The 22635-nt window shown below is 39.4% G+C and overlaps 1 protein-coding gene and 1 long non-coding RNA gene across 3 annotated transcripts; one reads left to right on the plus strand and one right to left on the minus strand.

Moving 5' to 3' along the window:
• The first annotated feature begins 13752 nt into the window (after positions 1-13752).
• LOC109202440 (serine/threonine-protein kinase pim-1) lies at positions 13753-17220 on the plus strand. Of its 2 annotated transcripts, none has more exons than XM_019359903.2 (9): positions 13753-13923; positions 14941-15183; positions 15318-15452; positions 15570-15664; positions 15786-15833; positions 15936-16154; positions 16262-16442; positions 16529-16698; positions 16788-17220. In XM_019359903.2, exons 2-9 carry the CDS (start codon positions 14955-14957, stop codon positions 16815-16817), a joined length of 1107 nt encoding a protein of 368 aa, XP_019215448.1. In that variant the 5' UTR covers positions 13753-13923; positions 14941-14954; the 3' UTR covers positions 16818-17220. The 2 variants fall into 2 exon arrangements, with proteins under 2 accessions (XP_019215448.1, XP_019215447.1); XM_019359902.2 differs by lacking the exon at positions 13753-13923 and adding an exon at positions 14367-14531.
• A 2075-nt stretch (positions 17221-19295) lies between these two features.
• Positions 19296-21831, minus strand: LOC109202443 (uncharacterized). Its single transcript, XR_002062355.2, has 3 exons — positions 21574-21831; positions 21420-21484; positions 19296-20755 (listed from the first exon to the last, which is right to left on the minus strand). It is a non-coding gene; the product is annotated as an uncharacterized LOC109202443 (long non-coding RNA).
• Positions 21832-22635: the final 804 nt, after the last annotated feature.

Genomic DNA, 22635 nt, shown 5'->3' on the forward strand with positions numbered 1-22635 from the left:
TTTCTGGGACACTCAGACCAGCCCATCTGACATGAGCAAAACATGCCACATTCAAAGTCACTTAATTTTTTCCCCCTTCTGAAGTTTGAACTTCAGAAGGTTGTCATTGCTGTGTCTACATGCCTAAATGCATGAACTTGCTACCATGTGATTGGCTCATTAGATATTCGTGTTAACAAATAGATGAACAGGTACACCAAATAAAGTGGCCAGTGAGTGTAGTGGTAGGGAGACATGCTTAGCGCAAAAAAGAAAAAGCCTGTGAAGCCACCATACATCATGGTCCAATGAAGATCCCAATTATATAACAGCACCAAGAAACCAGAATGCCAACATGAACTTCACTGCAAACCATCCAGGGAAGAAGATGATGTACCACTGATATTATGATATGATAATTTTATCATGTAAAAGTGCATGATTTTGAGATGTTGTCACCACAGCTGCTGGCCTGAGTAGGATTTCATTGCCAAACTGTATGACTTAATTTTTCTTATGGTTGTTAAAGTCTGGCAGGAGAATTCAGCTGAGGGGTCACGATGACATTTTTGAATGGGCCTGGATGCCCTGGGCCCATAATGCGGACACTGACCCTCACCTGGCCCAAGTAAGATCTGACACGAGCACTTTCTTTCCTACCTAAATATGTTTGAAAGATCCTGAGAAGACTGACCAGAGGCCACGTGAATGCAGGAGGGACACAAATAGATTAGTACATAATTTTCTTGGTTTTTGTTGTTGTTGTTTTTTCCAGATGAGTTATCTAAAAAGTATTAACAGAAGGCTGAAAGCGCGTTCACACTAAAAAAACTTTTACATGGAAATAACCCTTAAAAATGGGTCCAAATAGAAAAAAAAAATCACTCTAACTAAAATGTACAAGGTTTATTCAATAAAAGAGTAGTTCTTTTTTAAAGTTCTTTTTCACAGCCTTGATGCGTTGCCATAACCACACAGCTATTCATTCACATTATGACAGAAAACTTTGTACTGGCCACTCTTTGACCTGATGGGTACATTTATCCAGGAGCATTCACCTGGATGAACAGAATGATAATGAATCTACAGATCCCAGGAGTTCACACAGTCTCAATATGGACCAACGCTGATGCCACTGATTACAGTTTAACAAGTATAGTAGATATACATATAGTAGAATTTCACTCAGTAAAGCTGGCATGTAATCATCTTAGATACCTAGCTTTACAACTAAGAAAGCTATATCACTCCGTTTGTTAGATAATCATGTTAAAATGCTCCAAAATACACCTACATTATAACCTTGTCATAATAAGGCTGGCTTAAAATATTTATTTGCAAACTGGCAACAGGGAATAATATGCAGACTGGTGATGTGAGGAGTCTTGGGGCACTGGACAGTAACACAGGAGGGGAGATTTGTGAGATCCAAGAAGAATGCATTGAGGGGAGCAATGACTTTTTCATTACCAAACTATATGACTTAATTTTTCTCAGAGTTGTTAAAGTCTGGCAGGAGAATTCAGCTGAGGGGTCCCAGTGACATTTTTGAATGGGCCTGGATGCCCTGGGCCCATAATGCGGACACTGACCCTCACCAAAGCAGAGAAGTCCAATTTAGTGATCAAAATGAGGTAACCTGACACACAGCAAACAGACATGTCAGACACCTATGTCTTCGTCCACCTTAAAATCAAAACAGCTGTGCCTCTAACAATGACAAACAAGCCTTAGTACAGGTTAAACATTTGAATTAAAAAATATCATACTTTGTGTATTTGTCACAGAAGGGTAGAGAGAGAATTTTTTTTATTTTATACCATGCTGTAAACATGCTTGTTCCTGCTCCAAAGCTGGCCTTTGAAATGTGGGCATCTATGGGGATGACTCACATTTGAACCAGTCTCATTCCAGACCACTCAAAGACCTGCAGCTTTCAGCACTTTGCTGTTGGCAACACAGCGGAAAATACATTTGTGCTCGTCACTCGCTGTTTGTGAAACACATGCGTGTCTCATGACCCATGAAGAACTGCATTTTGTGGCTGTATCCAGAAACCTCTGCTCTCTGGACTTGTAAACACTTGATATGGTCAACTGCTGTGACAATAACCACTATGCACTATGACATCGTTGCAAAATGTATTGAACAGTGAAGGGAATATGAAGATGTGGCTGTGGCATTTTGTTTTCATTTATATACACTACCAGTCAAACGTTTAGACACCTCTTCTCATTTAATGGTTTTTCTTTATTTTCATGACTATTTACATTTTAGATTCTTCAAAATAGCCACCCTTTGCTTTGATTACTGCTTTGCACACTCTTGGCATTTTCTTGATTTCTTCATGAGGTCATCACCTGAAATGGTTTTCCAACCAGTCTAAGAGTCTTAGAGTCTTGAAGGAGTTCCCAGAGATGCTGAGCATTTGTTGGCCCTTTGCCTTCACTCTGCAGTCCATCTCATCAGGTGACTATGGAAGCTTGACCATCTGACACAGCACTCCATCACTCTCCTTCTTGGTTAGATGCCCCTTACACAGCCTGGAGGTGTGTTTAGGGTCATTGTCCTGTTGAAAAATACATGATGGTCCAACTGAACACAAACCGGATGGGATGTCATGTTGCTGCAGGATGCTGTGGTAGCCATGCTGGTTCAATGTGCCTTTAATTTTGAATAAATCCCCAACAGTGTCACCAGCGAAGCACCCCCACACCATCACACCTCCCCCTCCATGCTTCACGGTGGTAACCATGCATATAGAGACCTTCCATTCACCTTTTCTGCGTCACACAAAGACACGGCAGGTGGAACCAGAGATCTCAAATTTGGACTCATCAGACCACAGCACAGATTCCCACTGGTCTAATGTCCATTCCTTGTGTTTCTTGGCCCAAACTAATCTCTTCTGCTTGTTGCTTTTCCTTAGTAGTGGTTTCTTAGCAGCTATTTGACCACAAAGGCCTGATTCACAAAGTCTCTTTTGAACAGTTGATGTAGAGATGTGTCTGCTACTGGAAATCTCTGTTGCATTTATTTGACCTCTAATCTAAGGTGCTGATAACATATTAAACATATTTAGAGTTATTTATCATTTTTTCTTTGCTACCTAATTCCAAATATCTTGCTTCATATATTTGATGCCAGTATGTATCTACAATGCAGAAAGTATTAAAAATAAAGAAAAACAATTAAATGAGAAGGTGTGTCCAAACGTTTGACTGGTACCAGGCCTCTGGTAGCAGTTGAAGCTTGAAGGATAGACTGCCTGCAGGGGTGAGAGGAGAATTTTATATATATGTGAAGAAAGTTATTATTTCTAAGCTGCATATTATCAGCCAGCAATTGCACAACAGCTAGAGCAACAATATACAAGTTCAGGGAAAAAGACGCCTACAGCACAATTCTTTTATTTAACCGTGATTTATGTTTGAGACAGCTGTCGTGAGGCTGAGTGCTCTCGTACCAATCATCAATAGTGGGACGTAAAAGGACAAAGGAAAATGTCACTGTACTCCGAGAGAAAGTGAACAAAAAGAAAAAAAATTAACATTTATAAAGGGAAGTTTGAGTTTCTTCAGCTTTTCAGTTGAGAAAATTGAAACAGCAGCTAGGCGCAGTCAGCATGAACGTGGATGTGTTGAATGATAGATGTAATACATAAATATCCTGCTGAATCCCAGAAGAGCTCAAATGAATTTGACTGACAAGTTTGACATGAGTCCATGTCAACAACAAGGTAAACTGGAATACTACTTTCAGAAATGTTTCTGATCCATCCCTGCAGGAGGTTAATGTAGAGAAAAAACAATTTTCAAGGTCACTTTTACTTATTCCTGACATTATCTCTCCTGGTTGCCCTTTCTCTTTCACACAAAGCTTGTGATATGAAAAATACTGAATTCCTTTTATCAATTGATACTAAGTGGCCCAAGTGGGCCAAAACAAATATCCCCCACACTATTACACCACCAGCAGGAGGCTGAACCTTTGAAGGAATTCAACTGAATTCAATTTTAGGATTTTTAGGAACCACAAGTAAGCCAGCAGTCTGAGAGTGAAGTGCTCTGTTTGGGGTTATTAATACAATAAAATCTGTAAATCATCAAGATCTTGCATGTGAGGAGAAAGATTTTAAATTTCATTCTAGATTATCAGTAGGCCAATGAAGAGAAGAAAGTATGGAAAAGGTTGGATCCAAGTTTTCATGTTGTTTATACCAAATTCTGAACCTGCCATCCAAATGACACAGAAAAACTCAAGACTCATCAGACGAGGAAACATTTTTCCAGTTTTCTATTGTCCAATTTTGGTGAGGCTGTATGAACTGCAGCATGAAGCTGCATTGATTTCCAACAGTAGCATCTCTTGTGAGTTCTGCAGTGAGTGATCTTTTTCTGCATACCTTGGCTGTAAAAAGTGGTTATTTGAGTTAATGTTGCCATCAGATCAAAGCAGTGTGGCCATTCTCCTCTGACGTCTGAAATCAGCAAGAGATTTTGACCGAGGGAGCTACAGCTCACTGGATATTTTCTCTTTTCAGACCATTCTCTGCAAACCCCGAAGAAGTTTTAGTAGAAAATCCCAGTAGGTCAGCAATTTCTGAAAGGCTCTAAAATACCCAGCCCGGCTGGCACCAACACCTACAGCACATTCACAGTCAATTAAATCACCTTTCTTCCATTTTCTGAGTGTCCAGTTTGAACTACAGCAGGTCTTCTCGACCATCTCTACATCCATAAACGCACTGGGTTGATGCAATGTGATTGGCTGATTAGAGATTTATGATAATGAGCATCTAAACAGGTGTACTTACCAAAGTGGCCACTGAGTTTCAGTTCATCCTGCTTATGTAAGGCATTTTGTTCGTTTGTTTGTTTTTTCAGCTTTAACACAAAAAAATCCCAACTTTTGCAATAAATATATCTTATCTCAGCTCAAAATTTGCAGTACAATAAAGCTAAAACTGACAGTTCAATTTGTAACACATGCCGAAAGAGTAACACCGATTGTGAGTGAATATGAACCATTTTATTAGAAATGTTGAAATTGCAGCCTGCCTGATGACACACTGGTCAAAGCTGCATATAACCTATTCCCCCCATGGCTTCAGTGTATTTAAATATCCACTGAAAATGTTTTGGAATACTTCATATTGTAATATAAAGGTAAATAATAACAATAGAAACTTTTGGTTGCTGATCTATAATCATTCCTGTAATTATAGCCAGTGCTTATATTTTAGTATATCTTGTCTTTCAATGGTTTGATCGTGAAACCCTGATTTTATCAGCAGTCTAATAATGAATGCTAGTCAAAATAGGCAGTGACCTGTAATCACACACAAAAACAAAATAGAAAATCAGCACTGAAAACTACCAGTGTGCAAATCTGAATTCAGCTGCATTAAAATGTTGTGCAGGTAATCAGTAGTAGTCATATGGGAGGTAATCACAGAGACCTGAAAAATACAAAACATGGCTTCAGAAACAAGCCAAATGCTAACAGATGTAGGCATTGTTCAAGTGAATTTCATAATTCAAAATACACCACTGTTGGCTGGTTTAACAGATGGGACATAAGTGAGGAATTGTGGACTCTTCACTGCACCAGTTAAGTGGAGTCGCAGGTGGTAAAAGGCAGTAAGAGTAGGCACTGTGGTGCAGAGTAAAATGCCAAAAGGATAAAATGCAGAAAATTAGTTGTATTAGTATGCTACGTAAAGTCTTCCAGAATAATTTTTGACCAATTAGGTTTTTCCATCATTGCACAGATGAAAATCTCAGTCGTGGCATTTTCATATCGACCAAATGTACCACAGGTCAGATGAAGGATGACTCATGCTGTGTGCAGAGTGTGCTTCTGTCCCATCGTCCTTCCATTAATACGCAACTCCTCCAACATTCATGTTCTGCAAATGGCTCTGTGCTGACACCGTGGTTTAAAGTGACCTTTGATGGATTACAAGCTCTTACTCTTTTTCCAGAATCATGTACTGGGCTTGTGAAAAACCTAAGAATTGGTTTGGAAACACTGAACCACATCATTACGTGTGTATGTCTTCACTTTCCTGTTAAGTCTATAGTGCCATGTGTAACAGCAACAATGACAGACTACACTAGTCAAATGTCGTTCATTTAATGATGTCATTTGTGAAATGAGGACAAACACAAGTTAGTACTACTGGCTGATATAAAGCACCACCACCAGCTCGTGGTTTAAGCGGTTCTTGGTTTTGACAAGCAAAATGTTATTACCACCATACAACCAGTTTTCTAGAATGTGTTTTCCTGTTCAAACCACAGGATTACATGGCAAACAAATGGAAATAAAATTGTTTTGCTCACCGAGTGATCAGAATTAGTGCTGTTACTCAAAATAAGAAATGCAGTATACATTAATTGTTACCATTTTTAAAAGTAATGCATTTTGTTACTCAAATACTCCCAGGAGAATTAAATTTGTTACACTACTCGTTACATTACTCTTTCACATGGTCTGTGATGCACTCTCATTGTCATTAGTGTTACGTGTAACGTGTTCCAAAGTAACGAGTTACTGTAATGCTATAATGTAATGCATTACTGTTAGTTCAGTAATCATATTACAGCTACAGATATGTTGTTACTTGTGTTACAAAGGTTCTGAAGTTATCTGCAAGCTGGACAGAAAAATCTTTTAAAAATTCAAACAAAGTTTATTTCTTCCTGCGCAGTTGTGCTACAGTCAGCTGATTTTGGTTTGTGTGCTGGAAGAGGAAAATGCTGGAGTGGAGATGTGAAGATTACTTTTATTTTTATTGCAAAAAAGACAAGCGTGTAATGGTAGTGCAAACTGTGCCCAGGACAGAAATGGCTGCATTACACTGCTGACACAACTTTAAAGTAAATCCATATTTCATTTATATTTAATGTTTAAATGTTTTGATTTTTACATGTTTGAATGTTTACCTGTTCACAGTAATAATTATGTGTTGAATCTGCCCAGTTGGTTTTCCAGCATTTACCTGAGTCCAGGACTTCCTGTAGCCTCAGGTTTTTATTGTTACCTGATGATTATGTGACAATGCGTCTCGGGCCATTTTGTTGAGTAACAAGAAAGTAATGTAACAAGTAGTGTAACAAATTACTTTGTCCAGAAAGTAATTGAATAACCTACCGCGTAACTTTCAAATGGCTTTTTTTTTTTCAAGTAACGACCCTAACACTGACTTTGTCACACAAATAACAGCATATTTTTTATCTGTAATGTGTTCATTTTATTCAGGGATGCATTGCAATATTAAGCTGAAGAAAAATTTAAAGTAATGTGATTGGAGTAAACCCAACCTGTAAATGTCACCCTGTTGTCTGGTCTAACTGCAAATTAAAATAATGACCCAAGAAACATGTGAAATTGAAAATAATCAAAGGTATTTTTAACGTTACTCAATCGGACCATCAGAATAAAGATGAAATAAATAAAAATATTAAGTAATACATATTAATGTGCTAGTAATATTTAAACAAAATAATAATGTGCAAATAGGAAACTAAAAATGGCTTCAAGTTCAAATAAAGCTTCAAATTAAATCAAAAAGATTTTATTTTCCAGTCCAAAATAACAAGTTTCCAAAGTTAACAGATGAATCAGTTCATCAATTCACGATTGCTCTGGAGTGAGGCTTGCTCTTATCTTTGAGATGTTCCCAGCTGCTGATAACCATGATAAAGATGCTCTCTGTCATGACTTCAGTCATTTGAGAGGTGCATGAGCCTCTTTTCAGGACAAACTCATCTATACGCCTTTGATTAATACTATTAAAACACAAACTGAATTAGAAAAAAATGTTACTAATAAAAAATTTTGTTGTCATAGTTTCTCAGATGGTGTAGATTTCAGTGCCAATTAAATTGTTTTAACTGACTATGTATATAATTAATTATTGATATGGTCCAACCCACCGATTAACTGACTAACGTAAGGTGGAAGAGGTTTCAGAATAAACACTAATATTAATTTGAGGGAAAAACAAGAAGAAAGTGTAGCTACTCCAGTTTAATGGTTTATTATTGCATTTGTCACAGCACTGGTTCTGGTGACCCAGTGTTTGTGTTTTTTGAGTTAAGTTATACTTTTTGGATTATGGTTTTCTGTTTGTATTGTCATTATAGTTCTGGTTTCTAGGTTTTCTGTTCTGTTTCTGTGCCTTCACGGTGTTCCACGTCTAGTCACTTTTGTCTCTGTGCTTCATGTTTCCTCTGTTCCCAGGTCTGTCATGTTTCCACGTCTCAGATTCCAGTCTGCGTTTTTGTCAATTGCACTTCCTGTTTTACTTTGGTAGTTCCCTACATGTTCCAAGTCAACTCCTAGTTTTCAGTTCCTGGTTTATTTTCTAGTGTTTTAGTTTGAGTTTCTTGTTTCTAGTTTTGCTTTATATTTGGATATGAAGTTTTCCAGCTGCCATTTTGGATTTACTCCTTCATTTATGAGTCCTACACTTGGGTCCTACATCCTGCCTGCCACACAGCTAAACTGAAATGGTGTTCACTAAGCAAGTATCAACCTGAGAAGTTTCCGACAGATAAGCTAACGTATAAATTACTTTACAAACATGAATATTTTGGAACAAGGTATTAACCCAACACACTAACTAAACTCTCTAAACCTGACCCATTCATTGTTGACGTCACGGATCCAGTTTTTTCTTTTTTTACATCTATATTGTTACTTATATTAGTTAATAGACTGTTGTGAATAGGATTTATGAAGATGTGATATATAAAATAAAGAAATTACCCGTTTTTAAAGTATCTTTATGACCCTGCGTATTTTGTACCAATATTGTCCTCAATCCAGTACTTTTTGATCACTTCAAGTAAGTTTATAGAACTGTGATGTTATATTCGTTACATTTTCTGCTGCCCTCTTGGCTAGATCTCTCTTGAAAAACACATTTTAATGTCACTGACATTTTTCACCCAGATAAATAAAGGGTACATAAAATTAACTTTACCAAAAACTGATTGCAGCAGCTATTTGTGCTCTTTCTTTCTTGTGTTCTAAATTACTTGATATTCTTTGTTAGAGATATGACTGATCTATTATTGACATTTGTTAGGTCAACAAGTCATTTATAACAGTTTACATTCCCACAATCACTTTAAGGAAAAAACTGAAATCTCTTTTTGTTAAAACTGTGTTTTAAATACTCGTGCACTGCACTAGTGCTGTCATAGAAGGAATGCACCATCTGCATTTAACTATGAAATGCTTTCATATTTTTCAAAATTAGCTTCCATTGTCTTCCATCCTCCTGTTTTGCAGTACGCACTATGTTCTTCTTCGTTAGTACTGAGTGCAGTCTTGGAAGAAGATATAAGCGATACTGCCCCCATGGCTTCCTGCAGGGTTTCCAAAAGTTTTTTGGAGATTTACTTACCTGGATGATTGAGCATGCATCAAGACGACTTCCTGTACGGTGTTGCAGTTACAAAAACATTTAGGTGATATTAGTGATATCACGCGTTGACTATAAAATTCTGGGTCCACATATTTTTATTGTCAACGCACCTCTACTGATTACAGATAGGTAGGAAGACTCAGTTTGAGATCAGGGCATCAGTCCTCAGTTCTGCAATTAAGTAGCCATTACATGCACTCCAGAGCGAGAAAGAGACACTGCTGTGTCTGTGGGCGGTAACCAGAGGACCAACTGACTGAGACACATTTGAGGTGAACTGTAGTCCTTTATTAGATGCTGTATCTGCATGTATCTTAAACACATTGCCACCACCAGCCTTTAAAATGAGCCATTTTAAAAAACCTGTACGGGAGGACTGTATGATAGATGAGTGGAGATAGATCTGTGGGAACACACATAATAGCTATGTGTGTTCAGAGGCAGCTGTGTGAGAGCAGATTTTCGAGCATGCCAGTGATGAGCTTAGCGGAGTACTTGTTTTTAGCATGGACTAAAACAAGTACTCTGCAGGTGGATACACATTACCCGGTGTCCTTTTCCAAAGTGGACCAAAAGAGCTGAGGTCAGAACAAAAGGCCAGAGTCCAGTTCATAATATGATGACACATCAAGTTTCAAGATTTCTCCACTATTTTCCTCCTTCTTGCACATGACTCACATCAGCTGATTGTAGTGTAAGTGAGCAGAAGTAAAAGGGCAAATGTTTCTTTTCCTTCTATTCACCTGCCATGAAGATACTTGAAAAACCTTTGAAAAACATCATTTGTTACATTACAACATTATTGAAAAATGTAATGTGATTACAGTAGCATGTTACTTTGGAAAACGTTACATCCAACGCCGCCCACCGTATGTTTTTGTGTGGCCATGGTCCCTGAGTGAAGTTACCCCCCAACCTTCTTCAAATCAAACAAAACTGATGTCAAACCTTTGTGCTATGTTTGTGCTGCAAAAATGTTCATTTGTGGTGATTTTGTCTTAAAGATATTAATAAAAGTTTCAACACATCTGACATCAATTTTGTTTGATTTGAAGAGGGTGGGGGGGGGGCAACTTCACTTACATCAATTGCCTGTATCTGTGCCTTTAGCTCCTTGATGGTTTTTGTTGCATTCCCATTCTGTTCGTTCAGTCTTGTCTTTGTGTTTTCAGTCTCTGTGTCAAGTTATTATGTCTGAGGCTTGGTCTCACTGGTAGTTGTTTTCGTCTGGTGGCCTCTTGTGCTTTATATTTAGAGGTGGTGTGCGATACTTTAAATTTTGGTATTAATCGACTACCAAAATAAAATAAAACGGCTAGTATATCCAATACCATTACTGATACCGATACTTTTAACTTTTAATAATCAGCTTATGTATCAAAGAGCAGTGTGTAATTATTTATGAGATGAATCATCATGAATTTGCATTGAATTCTAAATTTTAACAACCACTAAATCACTGTGATTTTTAATTTCCACAATAATTAGTTAACACAACAAAACACACCATTCAGCTTTTCATGTATTTGAAACTGTTTTTTTTTTTAACATGAAATGTAAATGTGCCTGTTTCTAAAGCACTTTGGGTCAACTTCTGTTGTTTAAAAGTTCTATGGGATATAAATAAAATAGATGTGACATTCAACACAAAAAGGTTCAGATATTTTTCATAGTGCATGTCTGAGGTATATCTATTCATTTCAATGTCATTGAAGACATTAAGTGGGCTACATGCTGAACTTAGAAGACAGAAACAAAGGATCGATCCTATCACGATACTCTCGATCTGATACCCTTTCCAGCGTTGGTATCAATACTGTCAATATCTGGGTGGATCTGCTCACCTTTAGTATTTTCCTCCTCATTCTGTGTGGACATATTGTCTTAGTCTCAATCTGCTCTTTGTCGTGTTCTCCCTCATGGTTGTGTCCCTCATTGTGTGAATGAGAATTAGTTGAGCTGTTATAATTTTGTGCTTTGGTAAAAGCTAAGCAATAAAGCTGCTTTTAAGTTTACCCATTGTTTCCCAAGTCTGGCGTTTTAGGTCCAGTTCTTGCCTGCTGCACAGCCGACCTTGACCTATTCTGGTTGGCTTAAAAAATAGAAGTGTACTGTGAATCTACTCGCTAGTGGCACAGCTGGTCCATGGTCAGTTTTAATTACCTTTTCTCTTTGCAGTGCAAAATATAACACCAGACTATCAGATACCAAAGCACGGATGAGATGGGAGTAACCAGTACCTCTCACTAATGCTATAATCCAGTGTATCAGGGCATAGACCGCTGTGTTAACTAATAGATCTCTTGGCTTTCTTTTGTTTTTCTTTTGACATTGGGTGACTTTTCACTCATTTTCAGTCCAGTCCATTTTCAGAGAAATGTTTCTTTTAGGTCACTCATAAGTCACTTAACATTGACCTATGAGTAATTTAAAGGCAGCTAATTCAAGGATTCAAGGGATAAACCAGTGTTTTGTCTACACTCAGACAACTTAGCAAAGACCCATTTTTAAATTGTATTTTTGGCACTTTGTTACTAGCATCCTGTCATGAAAACACGTCATTTGTTTCCTTTTTTCCTTTTTTTTTTTGGTTGAATCTATGAAAAATGCCAACGGTAACACAGTTTAAAAGACATAATCGTATTTAGGTAATTCCCAAGTACCTCAGTAAACTGAAAATTAACCTGATGCTAACATATCTCAGCATGCCTCAGATAGTTGATTCTGTCCATCTCACAATGAAAAGAATTGAGGAAGTTCAAGGAAATGGAAGAAAAGAGCTGACACCGAACCTGAGAGATTCATCTGGCCCTTCAGCTGATCTGTTCACTGATGCCTCATCAGAAATGGTCTAAGTGGAAGGGTGGCTGTGAAGACCGGAGATGGAAAAAGGTTCAAGTATGCCAAATTACACAAGGATGGCAACAGGTCTCATCTTTAGATCTAGTGTGCTCAGTGTAATTTTTTTAAAGTGTTTTACTTTTGTCATTTAAACGAGTAGACGGACGGGCTCATCTGGGTTTTGTTTTTTTGTTTTTTGAGAGGATGAAGAGAAAACTTTTCTACAGTGTGTTGGTGGCTCCTTATATTTTGTGGTCAGTGATGTAATTGTACTTTTTCTTGGTTTACATGTTTAATGACCTCCATTACGTTTGAGCCTGTCTCAGATCCAAAAGTATGGTTGCATTCTTACTCGCATTGTGCTACAAATTGATCATTGGATTTTTTTTCTGTTGTTTTCACTGATAAATATAAGAGCAAATTAAAATTTGGTGACATTTTTGTGACAGTTTGTGGAAGCATAAGAAACTTAAGATATTTTTGTTATTTATACTGATGCCTATTGGCTGAGTGCGCAAAATTAATAGATGGAATCAATATTAAAAATAAATAAATGCATTTGAATAATTTATATATTGGTTGCTGTAATCTGTAGTTATAGGGGTTTTTTCCCCCTAAATTAAGGAAAAGCGTAATGACAACAAGGGCCATTACGCTCCTGGTGTCAGCGTAATGACTGAACATGTATAGTCTTATTTCTGAGTGAGCAGCGCATCAAACTGCAGTGGAGTCTGTATACAAGGATAACGGAAAACCCTGACCCTGCTATTCACTTTTATTAGAGATTCACGCAACAAATGAATGAACGAACGAATGGATGAAGTATTAGGTCAAAGTCAAAACAAATAAAACGGCTGGAATCCATAGCTGTGCGTGTTCATGGAGCTTGCATTTTCACCTGCTGGACATCACTACCTGTCATGTTTAACTGTCTTCAGAACATTGCAGAGGCCTTATTGACAGTATTTGGCTTTACATATGTGTGTGAGCAGATTTTCTCTCACACGAAAAGTGTCCTCAGGTAGCCATTTGAATGCTGGACACTCGGAGACCTGAGTCTCTGAGTGGGAGACCAGAGATCACATTAACATGTGTATCCCTGTATTAACAAACATGCCATATTGGCCCAGTTTATTTTTCTTATCATTGTTTTGAGGAGACCATAAATAGCATTTGCATTTTTTGTTGCACAGTTCATTTGCTGTTACGGAGTTCTTGTTATTGATAAAAAGTGTAATTTTTGTTTCAGAATAGCTGATCTGCACTATGCCAACATCTGCGAACAAAGATAATTCTATAAAGTTTTTCTATATAGTGTGTAACTCTTGATATGGAGCGTTATTAAATTTATTGCTAATGCAATTATATGGCACATCGACTTTGAGGAAATTTTAGATGGCGTCATCAGAAAGGTTGCCGACCCCTGGGTTAGACCTTCATATTAAATATTTTTTTTGCTTTTTCAAGAACGTATTTTAACATTGGACTCAAAAACAAATAAATCCTCCACAAAAAAGGAACTTCAAGTGCCAAATTGCTTTATATTTCTTCACTTAAATATACAGCTGCAAGTATGGCTGACATGGGCCCCAAGTTTGATGTGTTCTGCCGTAAACAGGACAAACCAACATAAGGATGGAAGCCACTGTGGGACTTTTTCAGTAAGTTGAGCATGTGTTTCATAAGTTAATGAGTAAATTAACACCAATAGCTACTTAACAGTAGCTATTCACACAACAACTGGGTGTTGGGTAACTATGATGTTTTTATTTTAGAAAAATTAAAAAGTACACATGAATTAAGGTACTTTAATAGTAAAATGGAAAGGTGATACAACCTCAAAAACGTGGTTGTCTCTAGATTTAAAAAGAGAAATAAGGTCTAGTAGTTACACTATATAAAGAATAAATGCAGAATTTAAAAAACAAAATTTATGGGTAGATATATCGACTTCTTATTGAATTATATGAATTATTATGGCTCTGTCTGCCACAGTGTTTTTCTTTAAACTACTTAGGAACACTTTTACTGGCAGTCAGTGATGTCACTCAAAGGCAAGGTTCTGTTGCCATAGTCTCCTGAGTTTATTTTGAAAGCTCACTTACGGAACTTGCTTAAACAGTTTAGAAAAGACAAGCACACACACATTTGAAGAGATATTCCCTCATTACGGTGACATTTTCATTTTAAAAGGTCTCAAAAATTAACATGAAAAAGGAAACAAGAAAAAATACAAATGCAGGAGATAAGAAAGATCCAGGAGATCAAGGTAAGTAAACAAATGCATCAAATCTGGGTAAAATCCCCCAAATAACAGAATCTACATTTCTAAAAATGTTGACACTCTGTGTATAAAATGAATCATTTGAATCCTATGTTTGACTGAAAATAGCACAATTACAACATGTCTAATCAAAGAAAGGTTACTGGGGCACTTTGTCTTTTGGTAAAATATTGTGACCAGTTTATTCTTGGACTCAGCAGTAAAAACAGATCAAAAAGTGTCATGAAGATCTAAGACTTAGTAGACCTAGTATGGACTCGTGTTGCTCTGTTTTTTTATCAAAAGGATAAACTTGTTATTATAATTTAACCAATACTCCTTAAAAAGCCATCAAAATCCTTCCAGTCCTGATGTCGAGCACTCTTTTTCACTACTGTGTTGTTGTTGTTTATAGACTCTAAGAGCAGGATGGCTAAAAGAAAGGCCAGTCCTGAAAAGAAGACCCCCGAAAAAAGGAGGAGGGTCACTGAGCAGGCTGCTCCTTCCACCAGCACAGATACACATCAGGCCAAAGGAATGAAGCGTAAGGCCCAGCAAGATGGAGCAGGCACAACCAGTCCACCAAAGAAGATTAAACTTGCTGAGCCTACGAGCGGTGACAAGGAGCAAGCGTCTTCCTCCGTGGACGCTGGTAAAGGTAGGCTAATTAATTGAGTGAGGGGTAGATTAAGTGCACAGCTGGTTGCTCGGTTTAAGATATTAGTGTTTTGGAGATATTTGTGTGTATGATCTAATAAGCTGATGTTCTTTTGGTGTTTTCCACATCTCCAGACTGCAGTCCAAACACAAAGGGGTGCACAAAAAATGGCAGAAGGAAGTCTGAGGGAGACAGCAAAGAGTCACCCAAGAAAAAGAAAAAGGACAAAACCAAAAACGTCGTCCAAAATACAGCAGCCGACCAGCAACGTAAGTAGCGAGCAGCTTGGCTTTTATACTCGGGTGAAGAGCAAAATGAACATTTAGGGTACAGCAGAGAGTAATTTGTGTCACAGCTGTAGTAAAACAACATTTGTGTCTTTTCAGGGGAATTCCAAGGCAGATATGTGCAGGAGCACCATCTAGGAAAAGGCGGCTGTGGAGTAGTGTTTGCTGGCTACAGGATAACAGATCATTTCCCAGTAAGTCTTCAGATGGTGGGAGTAAGACAGGCAGTAACACAGATAACGGATAATATCGTCAGCTGAGACGTGTGCTGTTTTCATACTGAGGAAATGCTCACCAATGCTCTGTGTCTTTTAGGTAGCCATCAAACACATTCCCAAGGACAAAATCCCCATCCAAGTGACGGTAAGTGTGCAACACTTGAACTGTTTTTACATTCCTGGACTGAGTGCAGCGTTCACCTGTGACACGTCTGTTCCTCATCATCCACTTGTTGTAATATATCAGGATAAGAACGGGAAGCAGGTCTCGATGGAAGTGGCCATTATGCTGAAGCTTGCAGCTGAAGCAGATGGATCAGTGGGAACGTCTGCACCCGTGTCTCTGCTGGACTGGTTTGACTTCGGCACAGAGCTGATCCTGGTGCAGGAGAGACCTGTCCCCGCTGTGGACCTGTATGATTACATAAAAGAAAATGGAGGATGTTTACCAGAGGAAAAGGCCAAGGTAAGTTGACTGGAAGAGCCTTAGACTGTACAGCATTCAATAAAAGCACAGAGTATCAGAGAAGCATCAACCCGTTGACTCATTACTGTCTTTTTCATCTTTTCCAGGTCATTCTGAAGCAACTGGTTGATGCAGCAAAGGACCTGGAGGAGAAACACATCTTTCACCGGGACATCAAGAGTGAAAACATTCTGATTGAGACCAGCTCAGATGTGCCTCGTGTTCGTATCATCGACTTTGGCCTGAGCTGCTTTGCTATGGAGCGATCGCGGTTCCGCTTCTTCTATGGTAACATATTCTGCTCCTGCTCTTCACAGATGTAGCAATTTGTGCCTTTTGTTTTAGAAGAAATTGTAATTGTGTCTGTTTATTAGGTACAGCTATCCACACCCCTCCCGAATGTTACCGGGGTAAAAATACAGGCCTGGACCCACCACGGTGTGGCAAATGGGAGTGGTGCTGTATGAAGCGCTTCATGTGGGGGACTTTAATACCGAGACGTTCCTCCAAAAGGAACTGGAATTCAACAAGCATCTGTCCTCACGTAAGAAAACATCAAACTTCAAGATTCACTGATGGCTTGGATCACTGGAACTATCATCTTCATCTTTTCTCTCCTTTCTTTCTTTCCAGACTGCCGGAATTTCTTGGACGCATGTTTAACCAATGTCCCGAAGAAGCGCCCAACACTGGGAGACCTCCAGCTTCACCCCTGGCTCAGATAAACCCATCTCTCTCACACACACAGACACACACTTCATATCTTATCATATAAGTGTGATATATTACCTAACTTTCTTTTTTTGTCTTTCATTTTCAGGAAAAGATTGTTTGTTTTTTTTGGCCGATTCTAAATTTTGCTGTCCTGAAATTCCTGTAACCCCCCCAGCCATCCCAGGAAAGGGGATTTCTCTTTGAATTGGCTTTCCCGAGGTTTCTTCCCATCATTCTGGCCCCCCGGGGAGTTTTTCCTCGACTTCATAGAGAGCTTGGGCTGGGTCAGGAGCTTCATCAAAATTGGCCTTATTTGATTAGTTTAATGTAATAAAATACGTTGATGTAATCAAATAAAATTTGTAAAAATTGGAACTTTTAACTTAAACTTCCATCAAAATAAAACTTGTTTAATTCAACTTTGCTGAGAATACTCTTTCATTACCATTTCAAGGATTGTTTTTTACTCGTGATGCATTTTGACAAGTAAGAAAACTGAAAACTAAATCAGGTTAAAGTATGCACAAAGAAAGTCACACTGTCACTGCTCTGAAGACTTGCATCTGTTGCCCTAACCTCTAATGCAGGGGTCGGCAACCCTAGGCACGCGTGCCACAGTTGGCAAGCGAAGGGTTAACTAATGGCACGACCACAGCGGGACTGGCCATCGGGCATACTGGGCATTTGCTTGGTGGCCCGATGATTTTTTTTAAATTTTTTTGGTAACGGTATAAACAATGAAAGGTGGTGGATTGGCCAGGATTGGATCAGAGCTGAACAGGTGATGGAGAAACAGGTTTACCTTTTAGGTGACATGAATGAGTTGAAGGGAAGTTATGAACTGTTTCTGACAGACAAATAACACCAGGATCCTTTCTGTGTAGCTGACAGCTGGTAACTGTGCAGGGGCGGGTCTAGCAAAGTTTTGCCAGGGGGCCATGTAGGGCATTAACAGGGAAAGGGGGGCACAAAGAAATACTTTCTTATTCTCATTTAAAATGTCTGGCTGTTATTAAATAATTTTCTAAAGCTTACAACCAAAGTTTTTATCTGACGTAAAATGTATAGAAATCATACATATACCAACAAGACAGCGTACATCACTGTCACAACAGCATTTGTTTTCATTCAAAGGCTTTATGGATTTAATACCTGGTGGGCCGGTCTTTAGTCAAAATGCCCGGGCTGTTTTTTTGTCCCAGTCCAGCCCTGGGCACGACACGCAGTGAATTAATCTGAGAAGGTGCATCAAAAAATAAATGGCATATACACATTAGTTGTGCCTCTTCTTAATGACAGTATCTTAGCTAACAACCCCAACTACCAGATTCAACTTGTAATTGGCTAAAAATAACTTAGCCTACTGGTGAGAGGGACGTTGTTAGCTTTCCACATTCCGACACTTCAAAAGCTTCAGGAGCTTTCTGCTCAGCACAGCATCAGCACCACGGACATACACAGATACATCCGTAGGCTCGAGACACAATGCGTTTTCGGGACTTTCAGGCGTATGGAACAATGTTTTCTTTTCTGATCAAACCAGAAATCTTTAATGAGCAGCTAGATTTGGCTCTCATTAACTGGCTGAGTTAATGCCAGTTAATGCAACATCGAAGCAGCTGGAATCCATAGCTGTGCGTGTTCATGGAGCTTGCATTTTCACCTGCTGGACATCACTACCTGAACAGTTTAACTGTCTTTAGAACATTGCAGAGGCCTTATTGACAGTATTCGGCTGTACATATCCGTGTGAGCAGATGTTCTCTCACATGAGTGTCCTCAGGTAGCTGTCTGAATGCTGGATACTCGGAGATCTGTGTCTCTGAGTGGGAGACGAGAAATCACATTAACATGTGTATTTCTGTATTAACAAACACGCCATATTGGCCCAGTTTATTTCTCAAGTGAGTTAAGTTGGCCCCCCCACCGTCTTCAAATCCAACAAAAGTGGTATCAAACGTTTGTGCTACGCTTGTGCTGGTTTGTGCTGCAAAAATTTTCGTTTGTGCTACTATCATTTTAAAGATATTAATAAAAATTTCTAGAGGTCATCAGAGGTCAACCAGCCCCCCCACATTAATTAAATCAAACAAAATGGGTGTCAATCAACTGTGCTACGCTTGTGCTGGTTTGTGCTACAAAATTGTTGTTTGTACTGCTATCATTTTAAAGATATTAATAAAAATTTCTAGAGGTCATCAGAGGTCAACCAGCCCCCCCCCCCCCCCCCCCCCCATTACCCCAATCCAACAAAAGTGGTATCAAACATTTGTGCTACATTTGTGCTGCAAAAATTTTCGTTTGTGCTGCTATCATTTTAAAGATATTAATAAAATAACGTCTTGATGCGTGCTTAATCATCCAGGTAAGTAAATCCCAAAAGGTTGATTCTGTTCATCTGGACATTTTCAGTTGGAGAAACGTTTCGTCACTCATCCAAGTGACTTCTTCAGTCTCAGCTGACTGCAGGTTTCCCCAACCTTATAAACAGTACATTTGCATAGTGAAGGAAACTAGCACCACTGAATGAACAATGTGCTGGGGGGTTAGTTCCATGATTGTTAGTATGCAAATTCTTATGACCATTGATCAATGACAACTAATCAAAGCCTACTGATCAATGGCCATGAGTACCATTCACAGAAAGTGGGGAATGGCTACAATCACAGCATTGTAGGATGGCGAAAGATGTACCCTTGGGCCCCCCTTCTCGAGTCAGAGATGGTCAGCATCCTGACAGCCCGATGGACGAAGCTGTCTCTCAGTCTATGTGTTCTGGCCCGGAGGCTCTTCAGTATCCTTCCTGATGGCAGCAAACTGAAGACGCTGCTGAAGGGATGAGTGGAGTCACCTGTAATGGAGAGGACGTTCCAGATGAGGCAGGTGCAGCTGCTCTCACTACCCATTGTCATTTTTTCCTGCAGAACCCAGTGCAGGAGTCATACCACACAGTGATGCAGCTGGTGAGGATACTCTCAACTGTGCCTCTGTAGAAGGTGCTCATGGGGGTTGAATCTCTTGTGCTTCTCAGTTCGCAGAGGAAGTAGAGTCGCTGTTGGTCTTCTCCACATTCAGGGACAGGTTGTTGTTGCTGTACCACTCTGCCAGATGGTAACTTCACCCCTGTAGTAGATCTCGTCGTGGGTCAGCAGAGTGAAGAGAAGGGGGCTCAACACACATCCTTGGGGAGCCCCGTATTCAGTGTTCTTGGGCTGGAGGTGTTGCTGTCGAGCGTACTATCTGCGGTCTTCCTGTCAAGAAATCTAGCAGCCAGTTATACAGCAAGGTGCTGATCCCCAGCAGATCCAGTTTGTGAATGAGTTGCTGGGGAATGATGATGCTGAAGGCTGAACTGAAGTCTATGAACAGCACTCTGACATATGAGTCTCTAGTGTTCATGTAGCCAAGTATAGGATAGGGTAGGGGAAGTTAAAGCAAGATGGAGAGAATGGGCCAATAGCTAGATTCGTAGGAGGGATAAAGTGAGTTGCGTGGAGAAGAATGAGTGGAGCCACAGATAAAGTTGCTTTGAATTGTATTGAACTATTTAGAAACAATTTAACAGCACATCATAAACAGGAATGAAAACATAAAATAAAATACAATGACAGCAATAATAATAGTAACCAGAATCTTATCTGAGCTCAGATATGTCAGTCTTGCCGGCTTAATAGTCAGTGTTCAGTCAAGTCAAATCCAATAGGTCAAAAGTCTGTGATTGGTGCGATTTCGTCCTACGGCACTGTTGCAATTGTTCGTGAAAGAAGAGCAACCTGCCCTTCTGGGCCAACTCGGAATGGCTGTGGTTCGGTTCAAAGGGAAAGGCTCGCCATCTTCCTCGTCAGGAAGAAATCCAGGTCTCACGATCCCACAAAAAAAACCCTAGCCTGTAAACAACAAGGCTATTACTAATTCAGTTCACACACTATGATATATATGGCCATATGTAAATAATGTAAGTGCTATAACAAAACAAGCACAAAACATTCATTCTAATTTCTAACTATAGTCTATACAATCTTTAAATCACAATCAGCTTATCCTATCATCAAGGTGCGCATTTCTATCAGAAATCATAAATAAACCATGAACTATGGTAGATTATTTTTTATAGTACTGCCCCTTTAACTGAATTACAGGAGCATTGCTTTGCACTGCATAGCAATGAAGCAATATGTTAATTACAGTCAATGTACAAAATAAAATGACCAAAAAGTATACAAAAGCCCACAGGCTGTAGTTTTACAGTATGTGGTAAGGCATTGGCACAATAAGAATATGCAGGGACATCTATACAGTGCCGCTCAAGCATCAAATGTAACAAAAAATAAAGTAGATTCATGACCTTTAAGATCTTATTTTAGTGCATTTAATATTCAACAAGTAATACTAGAATATCATCAGCACACAAGCTGAGTGCTCAGAGTGGCTGAACTCCGTGAGAAACCCCGTGTGTTCTCCCACAGTGAAAACGTGGTCAGCTACAGCTATGAGCATCAGGCTAGTTAGCTTTTCAATTAGCCTGATTCGCCCAGTCCCAGTTTAACTCACCAGCACACTTCTAATGTTCAACTCTCAGAGAGGATCTTGTCCGCTTCATCCGCACCCGTGCAGATCTACAACATTGAAATTGGGCCATTATATTCTCCGTTAACTTCATGTTAGCTTTTTAGCTTCAAGGTTAGCTTAACAGCTTCCGACTCACCGCGATGGTTTCAAAGTCCAAAATGTTCACAACAAATCAGGTCCGGTTCTCCAAGGTCCATGCAGATCTCCGGTATGGATATTTGCTCAATTTATCAAGTTTATGGTTATTTTCCAGCAACAAGCTTGGCGGTGAAAATCAGCGATGGTCTCGTGCACCTCCGTCTCTCTCTGTGTCTGAGCACGTGACGGTACAGAGCAGGGGAAGGCGGGGCTTGTTCCTTCCTAACCAGTAGGGGTGTTAAACATACTCTTTGGGGTTTTATTCTTATATTATTTATATTTTACTATTGATTTACTTTAGCTCAACTCGGTGATTAACAGAGTAATGATAAATCCCAATTAACAATAACATGTTGTAGTGCGTTACTGAGTCGTGTAAACTCACTGGGTTACATCCAGATGTGTGAGGGCTGAGTAAGGGGCAGTTGAAATTCCATCATCGGTTGAGCGTTTTGACCGGTATGCGAACTCAAATGGATCCAGGTTGGGGGAAAGCGATAATTTGATTTGATGCATGACTAACCGTTCAAAGCACTTCATAATGATGGTGGTGAGTTTGATAGGACGGTAGTCCTTAAAGCAGGAGGTAGATGACTTCTTGGGTACAGTAATGATGGTGGAGGCTTTGAGGCATGTGGGAACGGCGGCCTGACCCTAGTGATGTGTTAAAGATGTCTGTGAAAACATTTGTGAGTTCCACAGCATAGTCCGTCAGTGCTCGTCCAAGGATGTTATCGGGACCTGGAGCTTTGCGTGTACTGATTTTGGCAAGGGATCTCCACACACTGTCTGGGGATTTGTTCACCACGGTCTGCAGAGTGGGCTTGTAGTCTGTGATGGTTTGTATTCCTTGCCACTGCCTCCAAGTATCTCTGCTGTCGCTCAAGCTTTGCTGTAGCTGATGCCACGTGACAGGTTTGCCCTTGCTGTTCTTTGGCTCACCTAATTCCCGGCTCCGAAGGCTTGCATTTTTCAACCTTAGGAGCATTTAAACCTGACCTGTGAGCCATGGTTTCTGATTGGCCCGGACAGTGATAGTCCTGGTGTCACGACCTGCAGG

The sequence above is a fragment of the Oreochromis niloticus genome, linkage group LG6 (genome assembly GCF_001858045.2).
Source record: "Oreochromis niloticus isolate F11D_XX linkage group LG6, O_niloticus_UMD_NMBU, whole genome shotgun sequence".
NCBI classification, from domain to species: domain Eukaryota; kingdom Metazoa; phylum Chordata; class Actinopteri; order Cichliformes; family Cichlidae; genus Oreochromis; species Oreochromis niloticus.

Coding starts and splice junctions, on each gene's coding strand:
- LOC109202440 (XM_019359902.2), top strand. CDS start 14,471: ATGAAAAAGGAAACAAGAAAAAATACAAATGCAGGAGATAAGAAAGAT. Junction 15,453..15,569: donor TACAGCAGCCGACCAGCAAC/GTAAGTAGCGAG, acceptor GTGTCTTTTCAG/GGGAATTCCAAGGCAGATAT. Junction 16,443..16,528: donor GCGGTTCCGCTTCTTCTATG/GTAACATATTCT, acceptor TCTGTTTATTAG/GTACAGCTATCCACACCCCT.